The sequence below is a fragment of the Balaenoptera borealis genome (genome assembly GCF_965194805.1).
Source record: "Balaenoptera borealis genome assembly, chromosome: 13".
Taxonomy (NCBI): Eukaryota; Metazoa; Chordata; class Mammalia; order Artiodactyla; family Balaenopteridae; genus Balaenoptera; species Balaenoptera borealis.
The window spans coordinates 63247955-63262482 of NC_138870.1; the positions used below are offsets into that span (position 1 = coordinate 63247955).

The 14528-nt window shown below is 36.0% G+C and overlaps 1 protein-coding gene across 1 annotated transcript in view; it reads right to left on the reverse strand.

Moving 5' to 3' along the window:
* The window catches only part of CAPS2 (calcyphosine 2), a 45100-nt gene that overhangs the window by 16090 nt on the left and 14482 nt on the right, over positions 1-14528 (reverse strand). Inside the window, 5 exon segments of the mRNA XM_082349151.1 lie at positions 1030-1149; positions 5972-6039; positions 7875-7997; positions 12822-12944; positions 12948-12992. Coding sequence (XP_082205277.1) covers positions 1030-1149; positions 5972-6039; positions 7875-7997; positions 12822-12944; positions 12948-12992 — 479 coding nt within the window.

The following is a 14528-nucleotide window of genomic DNA, read 5'->3' on the forward strand; positions in this document are numbered from 1 at the left end:
TAAGAGGGACTTTGCAAATGTGATTAAGTTAAAGATCTGGAAATGAGGAGATTAACCAGGATTATCCAGGTGGGTTCAATGCAATCACAAGTGTTTTTATAAGAGGAAAGCAGTGAGATATGTGACTACAGAAGAGGAGCCTCAGACTGATATAACACGAGCCATTACCGGCTTTGAAGATGGACGAAGGGGCCACAAGCCAAGGAATAAAGGTAGCCCCTAAAGACTGAAAAAGGCAAAGAAATGAATTCTTCCCTGAAGCCTCCAGAAGGAATGCAGCCCTGTCAACACCTTGATTTTAGGCTTCTGACCTCCAGAACTGGAGGAGAATAAATTTGTGTTGTTTTAAAATACCATTTGTGGTAATCTGTTACAGCAGCATTAGGAAATTAATACATGATACCTTCCAATATTTAAAGACATGGAAACAAAGGCTTCCAGAAAATAAGAATGAGATAAAAAGATAAAAGTTATAAGAAAGTACTAACAATTATGGCAGTCTGAAAATATAAAAGAACTGCTGCAGGAACTGGTGGGTTTTCTATTCTCTTAAATCTGAGGCTAGATGTCAACTGTCAGTGAAGTCACTGAGAAATTTCAGGGGACTGCACTAGCAGACTGTAAAAGTCCATACCAAACAAAAGATTTTATAAAGTACAAAGTAAAAGGCAGAAAGTAATAATTTTTAAACAATACTAATTTTGAATATATTATGTCATTGAAATTCAGCCAATATATATTGTGCACATACAAATGTCTCAGTTACTATATTGTGTCTTTTCACACATATTATCGCCTAAGGTTCTGGCTATGATTCCTAAATTCTAAATACAACATCTGGAGGGCAAAGTGTACCCCAATATCTTAAAGTGGCAGAACTGGGATCTGAACTCCAAAAATTCCACTTTCCTTTATATAGAAAAAAGCAAAAACATGCAGAAAAACTTTTCCATTAGATACAAAAGTACATTTGAAAAATACATTTATAACATACTACATTCTCATTTTATATAAGTAAAACCTTCTTACTTTGTTTCATGTAGTGTTCTTTTCCTAAATCGAAGAGGTACCAGCTTTGAATTTGAAAGGATATGAGCAATTTCTTGCTTCTCAGTGGTTAAATTTTGTTCTGGATCACTGATTACAGCCCTATTCAGGAAAATGCAAAGTCTGACAATTAAATGTTATAATGAATTGCTCTAGCATCCACATATTTATAAGCAGTTGGAAAAGCTCATATACAAATGCCAATTTATACTACTGGCAGAATACATGATCTGTCAGATGTTAAATGAATAAATTTAATAATTAAAAAACACTGACCATAAAAAAGTGAATATTCTTATTTCTCTCTTTTTCCATAAGCGTTATCTAAAAATAAATTGAAATTTTTGAGGGAACTCAGAGCTTCATGTCTTCCTCTTACTATTCTTTAAACAAAAAGACAATGTGCTAGTGACTTCTGAATAAAGACAGAAAGCAAAGTAAGTAAGCAGCCATATGGATTTCTGTGGGAAAAGCATTTCAAGCAGAGAGGGAAATAAATGCAAAGCACCTGAGACAGAAGTGAACCAGCTATGTTTCAGAACAGGGAGGAAGCCAGATGGTGGAGCAGAGTAAACAAGAGGGAGAGAAGTAGGAAAAGGGGTCCAGGGTCTAACGGTGGGCAAATCATGCAGGGCTTGGGGAGAACGTATTATTGACCTCAGTTTTTCAGCACTCCTGATCCACATCCTTGCCATGGCCTCATTATAAGTGTAGTGAACTTTCTTTCCCTTTGGCTTTAAGCTTAGCTATTTGATTTGCTTTGGCAGCTGGATGGCTCTGCTGATCTCAATTGAACTAATTCATGCAAGGGTAGGTTGGTTGGAGATCTGCTCATCTAGGATAATCTTGGCTAAGTGGCCTGGCTGCATTTATAAAAGTGTTTTCTTCTTGAGACCAGTGGGTTGACCAAGCACAAAAAGGCAAATGGAAACACATGAGGTTTCTTAAGGCTTAAGCTCAGAATTAAGCCCATTGCTTTTACTCATATATAACTGGCAAAAGTAAGTGAAAGAGCTATTCAGCCAAGCCTAGCCTGGACAGCTGACCTGAAGATAGATGAGCTATCATTCATGACTGCTGTTTTAAGCTACTAGGTTTTATGGTGATATATAACCAATACATAGGTCTTATAGATTTTACTCTGACTGAGATGGGAAATTACTGGAGGGTTTGATCTGACTTGCCTTTTTTTTTTTTTTTTTTTTAAAGTTTTAATTTATTGATTGATTGATTGCTTGATTGCTATGTTGGGTCTTCGTTTCTGTGCTAGGGCTTTCTCTAGTTGCGGCAAGCGGGGGCCACTCTTCATCGCAGTGCACGGGCCTCTCACTATCGTGGCCTCTCTTGTTGCGGAGCACAGGCTCCAGACGCGCAGGCTCAGTAGTTGTGGCTCACGGGTCTAGTTGCTCCGCGGCATGTGGGATCTTCCCAGACCAGGGCACGAACCTGTGTCCCCTGCATTAGCAGGCAGATTCTCAACCACTGCGCCACCAGGGAAGCCCTGACTTGCCTTTTAATGGACTCACTCTGGCTGCTGGGTTGAGAAAAGACCAATAGGGGCAAATGCAGATACAATGAGTCCAGTTTAAAAGTGTCTGAAATAATCCAGGAGACAGAAGATGACAGTGTGCCAATGGAGAAAAGACAATCTCTTCGATAAGTGGTGCTGGGAAAACTGGATAGCTACACGTAAAAGAATGAAATTAGAACACTCCCTAACACCATACACAAAAATTAACTCAAAATGGATTAGAGACCTAAATGTAAGACCAGACACTATAAAACTCTTAGAGGAAAACATAGGAAGAACACCCTCTGACATAAATCGCAGCAAGATCTTTTTTGATCCAACTCCTACAGTAATGGAAATAAAAACAAAATAAACAAATGGGACCTAATAAAACTTAAAAGCTTTTGCAAAGCAAAGTAAACTACAAACAAGACAAAAACACAACCCTCAGAATGGGAGAAAATATTTGCAAACGAAGCAACTGGCAAAGGATTAATCTCCAAAATATATAAACAACTCATGCAGCTCAATATTAAAAAAAAAACAACCCAATCCAAAAATGGGCAGAAGACCTAAATAGACATCTCTCCAAAGAAGACATACAGATGGCCAAGAAGCACGTGAAAAGCTGCTTAACATCACTAATTATTAGAGAAATGCAAATCAAAACTACAATGAAGTATCACCTCACACCAGTTAGAATGGGCATCATCAGAAAATCTACAAATAACAAGTGCTGGAGAGGGTGTGGCGAAAAGGGAACCCTCTTGCACTGTTGGTGGGAATGTAAATTGATATAGCCACTATGGAGAACAGTATGGAGGTTCCTTAAAAAACCAAAAATAGAATTACCATATGACCCAGCAATCCCACTACTGGGCATATACCCAGAGAAAACCATAATTCAAAAAGACACATGCACCCCAATATTCATTGCAGCACTATTTACAATAGCCAGGTCATGGAAGCAACCTGAATGCCCATCGATAGACGAATGGATAAAGAAGATGGTACATATATATACAATGGAATATTACTCAGCCATAAAAAGGAACGAAATTGGGTCATTTGTAGAGATGTGGATGGATCTAGAGACTGTCATACAGAGTGAAGTAAGTCAGAAAGAGAAAAACAGATACTGTATGCTAATACATATATATGTGTTTAAAAAAAATGGTTCTGAAGAACCTAGGGGCAGGACAGGAATAAAGACGCAGACGTAGAGAATGGACTTGAGGACATGGGGAGGGGAAGGGGAAGCTGGGACGAAGTGAGAAGATGGCATTGACATATATACACTACCAAATGTAAACTAGATAGCTAGTAGGAAGCAGCCTCATAGCACAGGGAGATCAGCTCTGTGCTTTGTGACCACCTAGAGGGGCCAGATAGGGAGGGAGGGAGGGAGACACAAGAGGGAGGGGATATGGGGATATATGTATATGTATAGCTGATTCACTTTTTTATACAGCAGAAACTAACACACCATTGTAAAGCAATTATACTCCAATAAAGATGCTAAAAAAAAAGAAAAATAAATATCATATATTAACGCATACATGTGGAACCTAGAAAAATGGTACAGATGAACTGGTTTGCAGGGCAGAAATAGAGACATAGATGTAGAGAACAAACGTATGGACACCAAGGGGGGAAAGTGGCGGTGGTGGGGGGGTGTGATGAATTGGGCGATTGGGATTGACATGTATACACTGATGTGTTTAAAATGGATGACTAATAAGGACCTGCTGTATAAAAAAATAAATAAAATTAAATTAAAAAAAAAAAGAAGATGACAGTGTGAACAGGGATGGTGGCCGCAGAGGGGGTAAGTTTATTCTGATGGTAGACCTGAGAGTGTTTGCTGACAAACTGCATAGGATTTGAGTGAAAGAGAGGGATTAAATGCATCACCAAGATTTTAGGCCTAAATAACTTAAAGAATGGGGTTGCCATGGAGGAAAACTAAAGAGGATTTCATCATGAGGGAAGGGAAGGGAAACCACTTTCAGGAACCCAGTTTGGAAAAATGTTACTTTGGGATCTTGGATTAGGGAAGCATCAGCAGGTAGATGATTCCTGAAGACATGATACTGGGTGAGATCACTTAGGAAGTAAATGTAGAAGTCTAAGAATTGAGCCCTTGTGTATTGCCATGTATAAAGACTGGAGAGATGAAGAGGAACCAGGAGAGGAGGCTGAGGAGTGGAAGGTAGGAGGAAAAACGAGCCAAGTGTGCTATGCCGGAAGTCAAGGGAGAAAAAGAAAAGTGCTTTGAAGGGAAGAAAGTTTTCAACCCAGACAGATGTCGCTGATGGGTCAAGTAAATGAGAACCAAGAAATCACCATTAGTCCAGCAATATGTATGTCGCTAGTTATCTTATGAAGAGACGCTGTGGTGGCATTTTGGGGGTGAAAACATAAAGTCAGTTCATGAGATAATGGAAGGAGATACACCGAAGACTGTAAGTAAAATAAATTGTTTCAAAGAATTAACTAAGACACATGCATGTAGACCATCATTCTTTCTCTCTGCCACCCAACGAAACGATTATTTTTTTCAAAGCTAAACTTAAGTCTTACTTCTTCCTTGAAGACTTCATAGACTATTCCAGCCTCTTCTGAATCCTACAATACTTACATATTCATGCAATTTAGCACAGCAGGTATTGAAACTTTATATAGTTTTCTAAGGGTTGTGAAACTTTACATTAGGTTTTAAAATTCTTGATGGTCTCACAGTTCCCAAACTGTGCACTAAGTCACACTGGGATGTCACAGGGAACTCACAGGGACACCTCTAGATATTTTTAACTTTTGAGGGACATAGTGATACTTCATATTTGTTGGATACCACAAAAACTACTAGTTCAAGATAATTCACAGTTTCAACAAGATATCATGCTACACTCCTCCAATGAATGATATCACAGCTTTGCAAAGCCGGCTTTTCTAGAGTTGCTGTGATAAAAAGCAAGTGCCATGTGGACTAGAAAGTGAGGGTGGCAAAATCCTACACAATTCTAAGGTTTGAGAGATTGTGTGGTGCCAAGAAGTGCAGACATCCCATTAGTAGGTAATTGTGCTTATTTAAGAATGAAATTAAAATATTTTTTCTTTCAATTTATGTGTATTATTTTTCAGATGACCATTAAGTTGTTAGAAAGTAAATATTTACTAAGTTGTTTAGACAAAAATAGTTAATAAATAGAACTGTTGGGTATTTCTATTGGCCAAGGAGTCTGGTGAAAAAATTAACTAAAACACAACAAGTGCAGTGAACACAGAAAGTGTGGAAACTTCTGAGTTGACCACTTGTTGATTGACACCCAAAGTTATGGGTGTCATGTACAAAAAAAGAAATTTAATGAATACCTTCTGAATGGATTTCTATTACGAGTTACTAACCCTTACCTGGATAAGTGGTCTGTCGTCACTTGCTCTGCAACAGTCTGTTTCTTCTTCTCTGCAGCCACAGTTTCCTGAGAAGAGAAAATAAAGAAAATGTCACTGTCCATAAGGCAGAACAATCCTATAGTTAACACAAGAGTCCTAAAATATAAGTTAAACACTTCCAGTTTCTTTCTTAAATATAGATTACTATATTCATCATTAATAAATTTAAATTCCAATTTTTTAACCTAAAAATACATTTATTTCCTAAAAAATAATACACTTAAATTTTGTTAGAAATCATAGGAGATTTCCATATTGGCCAGACAATGGATGTAAAACCCAGAAGCAAGCAAAAGAGGTGACGTTAATGAATACAGAGTCCACGCTGAAAGCCCACCTTGGGCGTTGACATTTATGGTGGCTTACACTTTGGAGGAAAGGTTAGAACCACCGTCAGGCACACTGATTTAGAGGTCTGTGTAAACAGAAAGCAGATTAGAAGCAGAAGTCACACAGATGCAAAGGATCTGATAACACTGAAAAATGACAAACTAGAAGAGATGGACATAAAAACCACAGGGTCACTGCTTCTGTTGTTTATTTAGTTAAAAACTAAATTGAAGTGTTTCCACCTACATTTTAAAAGTAAATTGGTACTAATTTCAGATGCATTCAAAGTTTACTCACATAAACTTTCCTTTAAAAACCTGATAAATTAGTGCTACCACAATAGAGTAAAATGTGCTTGACGGTGAATTTAGATATGATGTCACTAAGAAAGTAATTATAAGGAAAAGAAATTCACTGACACCCAAATGGCTTTGGATTATACCAAGAACAGTACCCAATGCGCCTTAAGTAACATCCATGCAAGTATAACTTCAGGAATATATCAAAATAAGCCCTATCTGGGACAAAACTTTGCCCTATAAAGTAGCTTTTTAAATTTTTTTTTCATCCTGGCAATACTCCTTATTCTATTAAGTATAAATATCTACACAATAATAGGCATAGAAAATAATGTATATGTGATTTTAGTAAAAGAACAAATTACTAACTTGGGACAGCCACAGAAAATCAGTCCAGCTGGCCCAGAGATTGATTACAAATCGCTGTCAGTTCAAAATGTATTGATTCTGGATGATTGTTATCCAAATAAAATCTATTTTGAATTTCCCCTCAATGATAATGATAATGTAACTAGTTAAATCCATGTTTTATTATTATTTAGGCCATCTAAAGCAGAATTTTCTCAACTCTTGAGCCAACACATACTGATATTCCATCAATCCATTACAGGTGTGCCTAAGATTTTAATCACCTGGAGGTGTCTAGGTAGCCAGCGGACTTCAACTCCAAGCAGCTTGGTCTGCTTACATCAGGACACTATAGAAATGTTATAACCATCTATTTGTACGAGAACTGGTCTAAGTAATACTCATTAAGCAATCTCAGTGATTTTGTAAAACATATAATTTAAAGTTGAGATATTGAGAGTCTAGAGCTTTGTTTCCCTTTTCCTAAAGAAAAACTGCTTTATCCCTGCCATTTTTCTTAATTGGCCTGAGTTTCTACAGTTTTATTAGTGTATAACTTTCAAAAAATAAAAAATAAATCATCCAGCTACTTCTCTCTGGGGGAAGGGGTGATGCAGATTAGCCCATTGTCATAAGTAGTGGTCAATGAACATTTTGAACAGTATAAACTAAATTTTTACGAACTCCCAAAGATTCAAGATGATTTTTCCACAGTAAACATACCAAATGCCAATCTGTGGTAAGAGTGAGGACTGAATTTGCATATTAATGAATATTCGCCTCAGTCCAAATTCAACTATTGCAATTATCTATTCAATTTTAAGTCTGTAAAATCTTGGAGGGCAAATTATCTTATCGAATGAGTAAAAATACCAATAACTTACAGCATCAGATTTTCTTGTACTCTGTTGTGTGATGTAAGGGTTGTCTGCATAACCTTGCTGTAGGAGGGCTTTCCTATCCAGAGTTGTAAGATCATCTGTGATGGCTTCTGCACCTTGTACACACTAGACGTGAAGCAATAAGTGAACCCTCACACACATACTTAGAATATTTGTTTTTAACAAGATAAAGGATAAAATGATCACTGGATATGTCAAATTAAGAGTACAGGCTCTGACAATCAGACTGCCTGTTTGAATCCAGCTCTCCCACTTTCTAGCTAGACGACACCTCTGTGCCTCGGTTTACTCATAGATAAAATGGGAATTAACATTAGTAACTACTTCACACACACGAAAATGATAAATGAGATGATACATGTCCAACACTTATAAAAGTACCCGACATATAGTAAGCATTTCATAAAAAGTAGCAACTATTATAATTGTCCATTTGAGTCTTTGTGAACTTAATAAATATGGGCATGTCACTCCTTTATAAAATTAAGTTCGCAAGTAAAGTACCAGTAGATGAGGTGTATCCTTTGAGATTGTTAAAATCAAACACAAACAGAGATCAGCCTTGAAAATTCCCTGAGCAGACAATACCAGTTTAGTCATAAAAGCAAAGCTTAATTTAGCTTATTTTGCAAGACAAGTGAGACTAACTTGACCTGGGTCATTTCTTGCTTGTGTCTCTGGAAATCATAAGCAAAACGTAAACTGTTCCCCCAAATTGATACCCACTAACCAATCCCCTATCATTTAAGAAAATTTTCATATTATAACCAACCACTGTGAAGAATAAAGTCACTGCCGCCTCACTACATAAACTGCTTTATAACAATAGATTCCTGAGTCTCATCCCATGTCTGATTTGAGTACTCCCAGTTCACAAACTGTCTTTTTGGTGTGTGCACAAAACTTTTACTAATTACTACTTCGGTGATTCATTGGTTTTATGTCTGCTATTTCTGAACTTTTGACAAGGATCCTAAAGAGATAAACACTAAATTTTTCTCTGAATATAGGATGTGCTTACATGAGCTTAACAAAAAATAATGCCCCAATACGATAGCAACTTGTCAAAAACATAATAGATTTCAAGAGTCTTTCCCCCAGGATTTGTTCTTACTTTAGATCTTCCTTGAAAGGTTACATTCCATCTTCATAATCTTTGCTGTCTTCATGACCTTTGATTGCTACATGAAACTTTATTATACATTTGTTTATGACTTGTTGCCTGCCTCTCCTGATACAAGTTCCACGAGGGCAGGAACCTTGTCTGTCTTTTTCATTGCAGGATCCCTGGTGCCAGAACAGGACCACATGTAGTGAGCACTTGCTATTTATTCAATGAATGAATGATAAATCTTAAGTATGTACTATTGGGGAACAAATTTACGAGGATACCTTATAATTTTATTTATTTACCCACTAATATCTGTTTTTCCTAAATAGTGATTTATTTTAACAGGCACCAAAAAGATGTTTAGCATTATATAAGGTAAATTTAAAAGATTAAATTGACAGATATGTTTAAGTAGAAGCCAAGCTCTGCATTATGTGTAGGTTGGAGGAAACTTTCAAAAACATTTTATTTTGCTTCAACTTGTTTTTAATCTTTTACAAAAAGGAAACAGTGGCATTCCCACTTAGTATTCAAATTTAACCTCCCCAAATCAGACTTCACAGTGGTCTTCCCCACTCCAGTTATTGACAAATCCACCCTTCCGATTGCTCAGCTCAAAAGCCTTAGAGTCGCTTTTCATCTTTCCTTTCTCTCAAGCCTAAAACCAATCCATCACCAAATATTCTCAGCCCTACCTTTCAGAATCTATCTAGAATCCAACTCCTCCTCGTGACCACTTCTTATCCAAGTCTGCTGCGACCACCTCGGTCCAGGCAAGCGTCCTCACCTCTTGCCTGGATTACTGTGATGACCTCCTCAATAAAACCCATCCACAACAGAACAAAATAGAAGGCAAAGTCCTTAAGCAGTCTACAAGACCTCCATGGTCTGCCTCCCAGCCTCATCTTCCCTTTAACTCACTGAACAATCTCCTCCCACCTCTCCCTCGCCGTTCCCCCTCATCACACTGCTCCTGATATTTCTGAAACACTCCAGGCCCACTCCTACTTCATGACACTTCATGACAGAGTTTCTCCTGGCTGGCTTACCTCTTACCCCTTTCATATGTGTGCTAAAATGCTACCTTATGGAAACGATCTTCTCTGATGATCCTGTACAAACTGCTACCCCAGCCTCAAGTCCTAGCCTTTCCAGTTCCCTTCTACCCATAGCATTTATCATCATCTCTCATAATTAGATGAACTGATCAGTTCATTCATTCATTTCATTTGTTCTTTTTTTTTTTTTTTCTTGCTTACTCCTTAATTAGGTTATATGCTCTGTAAGGGCAAGAATTTTTGTCTGTTTTACTCACTGACCTATCACCAGTGCCTGGAAAGGTACCTTGCATGTAGTTAAACATTAGATAACTATTTTTGAAAGAATAAACAATGAATGGGTGAATTAGGGTGATCGTTTCTAAATCCAAAAGGTGTTTTGTCTTTTTAAATAGTTGGTGAAAAAAGGTATATCTGGAATGATTAATAATAAGTACAATTAATTAATATTAATTTGGGAATTAATATTATTTTCTGTAAAATTGAAGTTTAATGATTTTCATGTTTTATTTAAAGATGTTTCACTATTTAAAATACATATATATATATAGACACACACATATAAGTTTACGTTTCAGGTGGCAAAACAATTTGACAATAAGAGATTCACCACCTTTTTATACTAAATGGAAGGAAAACTCAACACAGGAAATTTGCCTTTAAAAATCAAGCAGGGTGGGCTTCCCTGGTGGCGCAGTGGTTGAGAATCTGCCTGCCAATGCAGGGGACACGGGTTCGAGCCCTGGTCTGGGAAGATCCTATATGCCGCGGAGCAACTGGGCCCGTGAGCCACAATTACTGAGCCTGCGCGTCTGGAGCCTGTGCTCCACAACATGAGAGGCCGCGATAGTGAGAGGCCCGCGCACCGCGATGAAGAATGGTCCCCACTTGCCGCAACTAGAGAAAGCCCTCGCACAGAAACGAAGACCCAACACAGCCATAAATAAATAAATTAATTAATTAAAAAAAAAAAAAATCAAGCAGGGTGGAACTTTTATTTTACTGTTTGACATTATCAGTTGACTGATATATCAGCCTGATTAGTTAGTAGCTATGATCTTTAGTTATTATCTTGGATTCTAAATATATCTAACTTTAGCTTTTCTTTATCAGCAAAGAGAATCAATTTACATGTGGCTCCCTGCTTTAAAGAGGGGCTTATGTTTTGGATATCAGGGACCTCTTCTATTTCCAGAGATTACTATTCCAGTGTTAATTCATGTAATAATAATAGGATTTACTAACAGCACGTTTATACAGCAGTTTTGGTTCTCATAATGGTATACATTTAAAAAGACATCAGATAAGTTGCTCAAACCCCTTAAGTACAAGATTATTGTATATAGAATATATAGAAACCAGGGCTTTTTCACAAGACTATCAAGAACATATTAAACTTTTAATATGTAGGTTAAATGCAGGTTAAAAAAAAAAATCGAAGAAGTAAAACAGGATCTTCACCAGAAGAAATATGCAAATATTGGCTTTTATTTATAAAACCCTTTATTCATACTATATAAATATTTACAATCATATGGGAAGATTTACAAACAATATTTGTCTTCTCTTAAACCAAAAGTAAACAAGCGTCCTCATTTGAACTTGTGTTCAAGGACACCAAGGTTTTACTTTAAAACTATTTGAACCGTTTTGCCATGGAAAATAAAGCACGCACTTATAGAAACCTTCATTCTATTTTCCCAACGTTATTACAGTGATCTAAATGTCACATGGTAGATCCTACAAATAATACACAGCCAGATGCTAAATGGTTATGAAATTATCCTGTCTATTACTACAGATACTAGAATATTATATTTATGTGCATCTGTTTGGATCTGGAAAATTTGTTTTGAAATAAAAGGGACCAAATAATCCCATAACTTTTGTTACTCTTTCAGCTAAACACCATGTGATTTAGTCAGGTCTAGATAGTTCCTACATGCATCAGAAAAAAAAAGCTGATATGCCGCATCTACTTACAATTTATCATTTTTTTCCCTACAGTAAAATGCTAAGTAAATACAACCATCAAACCTCCCTGAAAATACATTATTCTTATTAAAAGTTAACTGAATGAAGAATTGTACCTAAGTGCTCTCATAAAGTATGGCCAGTAGTATCATAAACTATGTTTTCAAACCTTTGTAAAATTCAAGATTGACCTTTCTGGTATGCTTGTGGAAAGCCATTAAATTTATTATGTTTACTTTGCTCTTATATTCATGAACGGTGAGTTTATACCTAATTAAGATTAAATTAAAGTATAACAGTTTCAGCAATTCGATATTAAAAACATCTCCCAAACTGAGCTAGAAGACAATCATGGAGTGATGACAGTTTTAGAATAAAACAGGGTCGCTTTAAAGTCTGAAACCATTTTCCAACTTTAAAATTTAATCTGTGAGACCAACAGAGTTCAAGACAGCTACATCAAAAACAGATGTATAATACTGTCTTATTTCCAACCCAAGGCAAGTGGAAAACTACTAACAGAGAAAAGATGAATAGGTCAGTAGGTCGTATAAGTAAAGTTTTCATGCCTGAAAATGGTGATAATAACCCATTATGGTTGTTGTGAAAAAACTAGTTAATGTAAGTAAAATACTTAAAATAGTCGCTGGCACACAGAAATAAATGTTAGCTACTGTACTTTATTATGACTAACAGCAAGACATATCAGACAAAAAGATGTTTCTATAATACGTGTAACTGTTTTCTTTAAATTTCATTACTATTTTATAAAGCGTTATACATTACCTTGTCATCTATCTTGTTTCTCGGAGTCTGTTGATGTGTGATATTTGACTTTGTCTTTTGTGCATTTCTCTGACTATACTGTTTGTATCCCTCTTTCATTTCAGTTTTGTATTGCTGATATTTTCATTTGTATTTGTCTGTTGACGCTGGCAAATTTTCAAGTATTATGTCCTACTCCTAGAAGTAAAAAGTATACTATTGCCATAAAAAAATCAGAATTATTATTAATTTTCCTTATTAACATTAACAGGTTTACCATTTACCTTAGCATTTATGCCTAAGAAACAGACCATTATAATCTATTTTCTAAAGAGAGGTCATATTTAAAACATTTAGCTGGTACAGCATCACTGAGCAATCAAAGCACACAGAACTGCTCAGAATGGGCACTGGCCTCAAATACCAGTTAAGCCTGTATCTTGTTTCCCAGCTGGAGATCAGTCCTGGTTCTTTTTTTTTTTTTTTTTTTTTTTTTATGCAGCAGCTTCTTATTAGTTATCTATTTTATACATGTTAGTGTAGATATGTCAGTCTCAATCTCCCAATTCATCCCACCACCACCTCCCCACCACCACCACTTTCCTCCTGGTTCTAAAATAGAAGAAAAAATGACTTTTCTTTCTTCTTAGGAGTTTTGGATAGGTTTTTTATTCCTGCCCCAGAAAAACTCCATTGCCAATCATTTCTTCCAGAACAGTCATTGGAATTGGAGATCACTAATACTGAGAATCTCTGGTTGCCATTTCTAGAATATTGAAATATTCTATCTTCTGGTGTTATTTGGCTCCCTGCCACAGTTCCATGGGATGAAAGATAACACAGCCAGTGGATAAGAGAAATCTGAAAAGAGTACTAAGCAAATATATATTGTCCCAGAGAGGGACAGTAGCTCCAAAAGTAGTATAAAACCAGGACAACCCTTTGAAAGTGTTGTATCCAAGTCTATACCCAGAGGAGAAGGATGAGGCAAGGCTTCAGAGCCAGAGCTGTTAAATTATAATACAAGTTAAAGAACTTGGACCTTATCCCAAAGGTAATGGGAAGACAGTACAGGATTTTAAGCAAGGAAGTAACAAATATATACAGGTATATGTTTGTAAATGTTTGATTTTATTGCCAAAAATTGTGCAAAGACCTGAAAATTACAGTGAGTTTAGCCACCATGGAATAAGAACTATGTATGAATCTTAGGGAAAGCTCAAGTTAATAAAAGCAGGAAATAATTTACCCATAAGCATTTATAGCTTACTTCTGAAATATCATCTAACGGGTCATTTTTGTTATACTGATAGCAAGTACAGAAATTTTAATCAAGACTGGGCTTCATCACTCTGACAGTAAGAGTAAGAAAAAACAAATTCAGCTCAGTATCAATTTTAAAATGGTATTGTTTTAAGTACTATCCTAATAAATAGTTAAAATGTAGAAATGTAAAATCACAAGGTGATCATTTAAATGGATATATATATTTAATATATAATAATAAAATAAAAACAAATGTATATAATATTGATTATATTTAATTAATTTTAATATAATATATATTATTATGTATTATATATGAAACATAGACTAAAATAGCAGCACACTTCTATCACCCATCAAATATTTTCTTAATTATATTTTGGAAACATTATAACATCATCTAACTTTAGGAAGAAAATTTAAATAAAATATAGCTGTAGTTTTCATAATCATCATGATCAT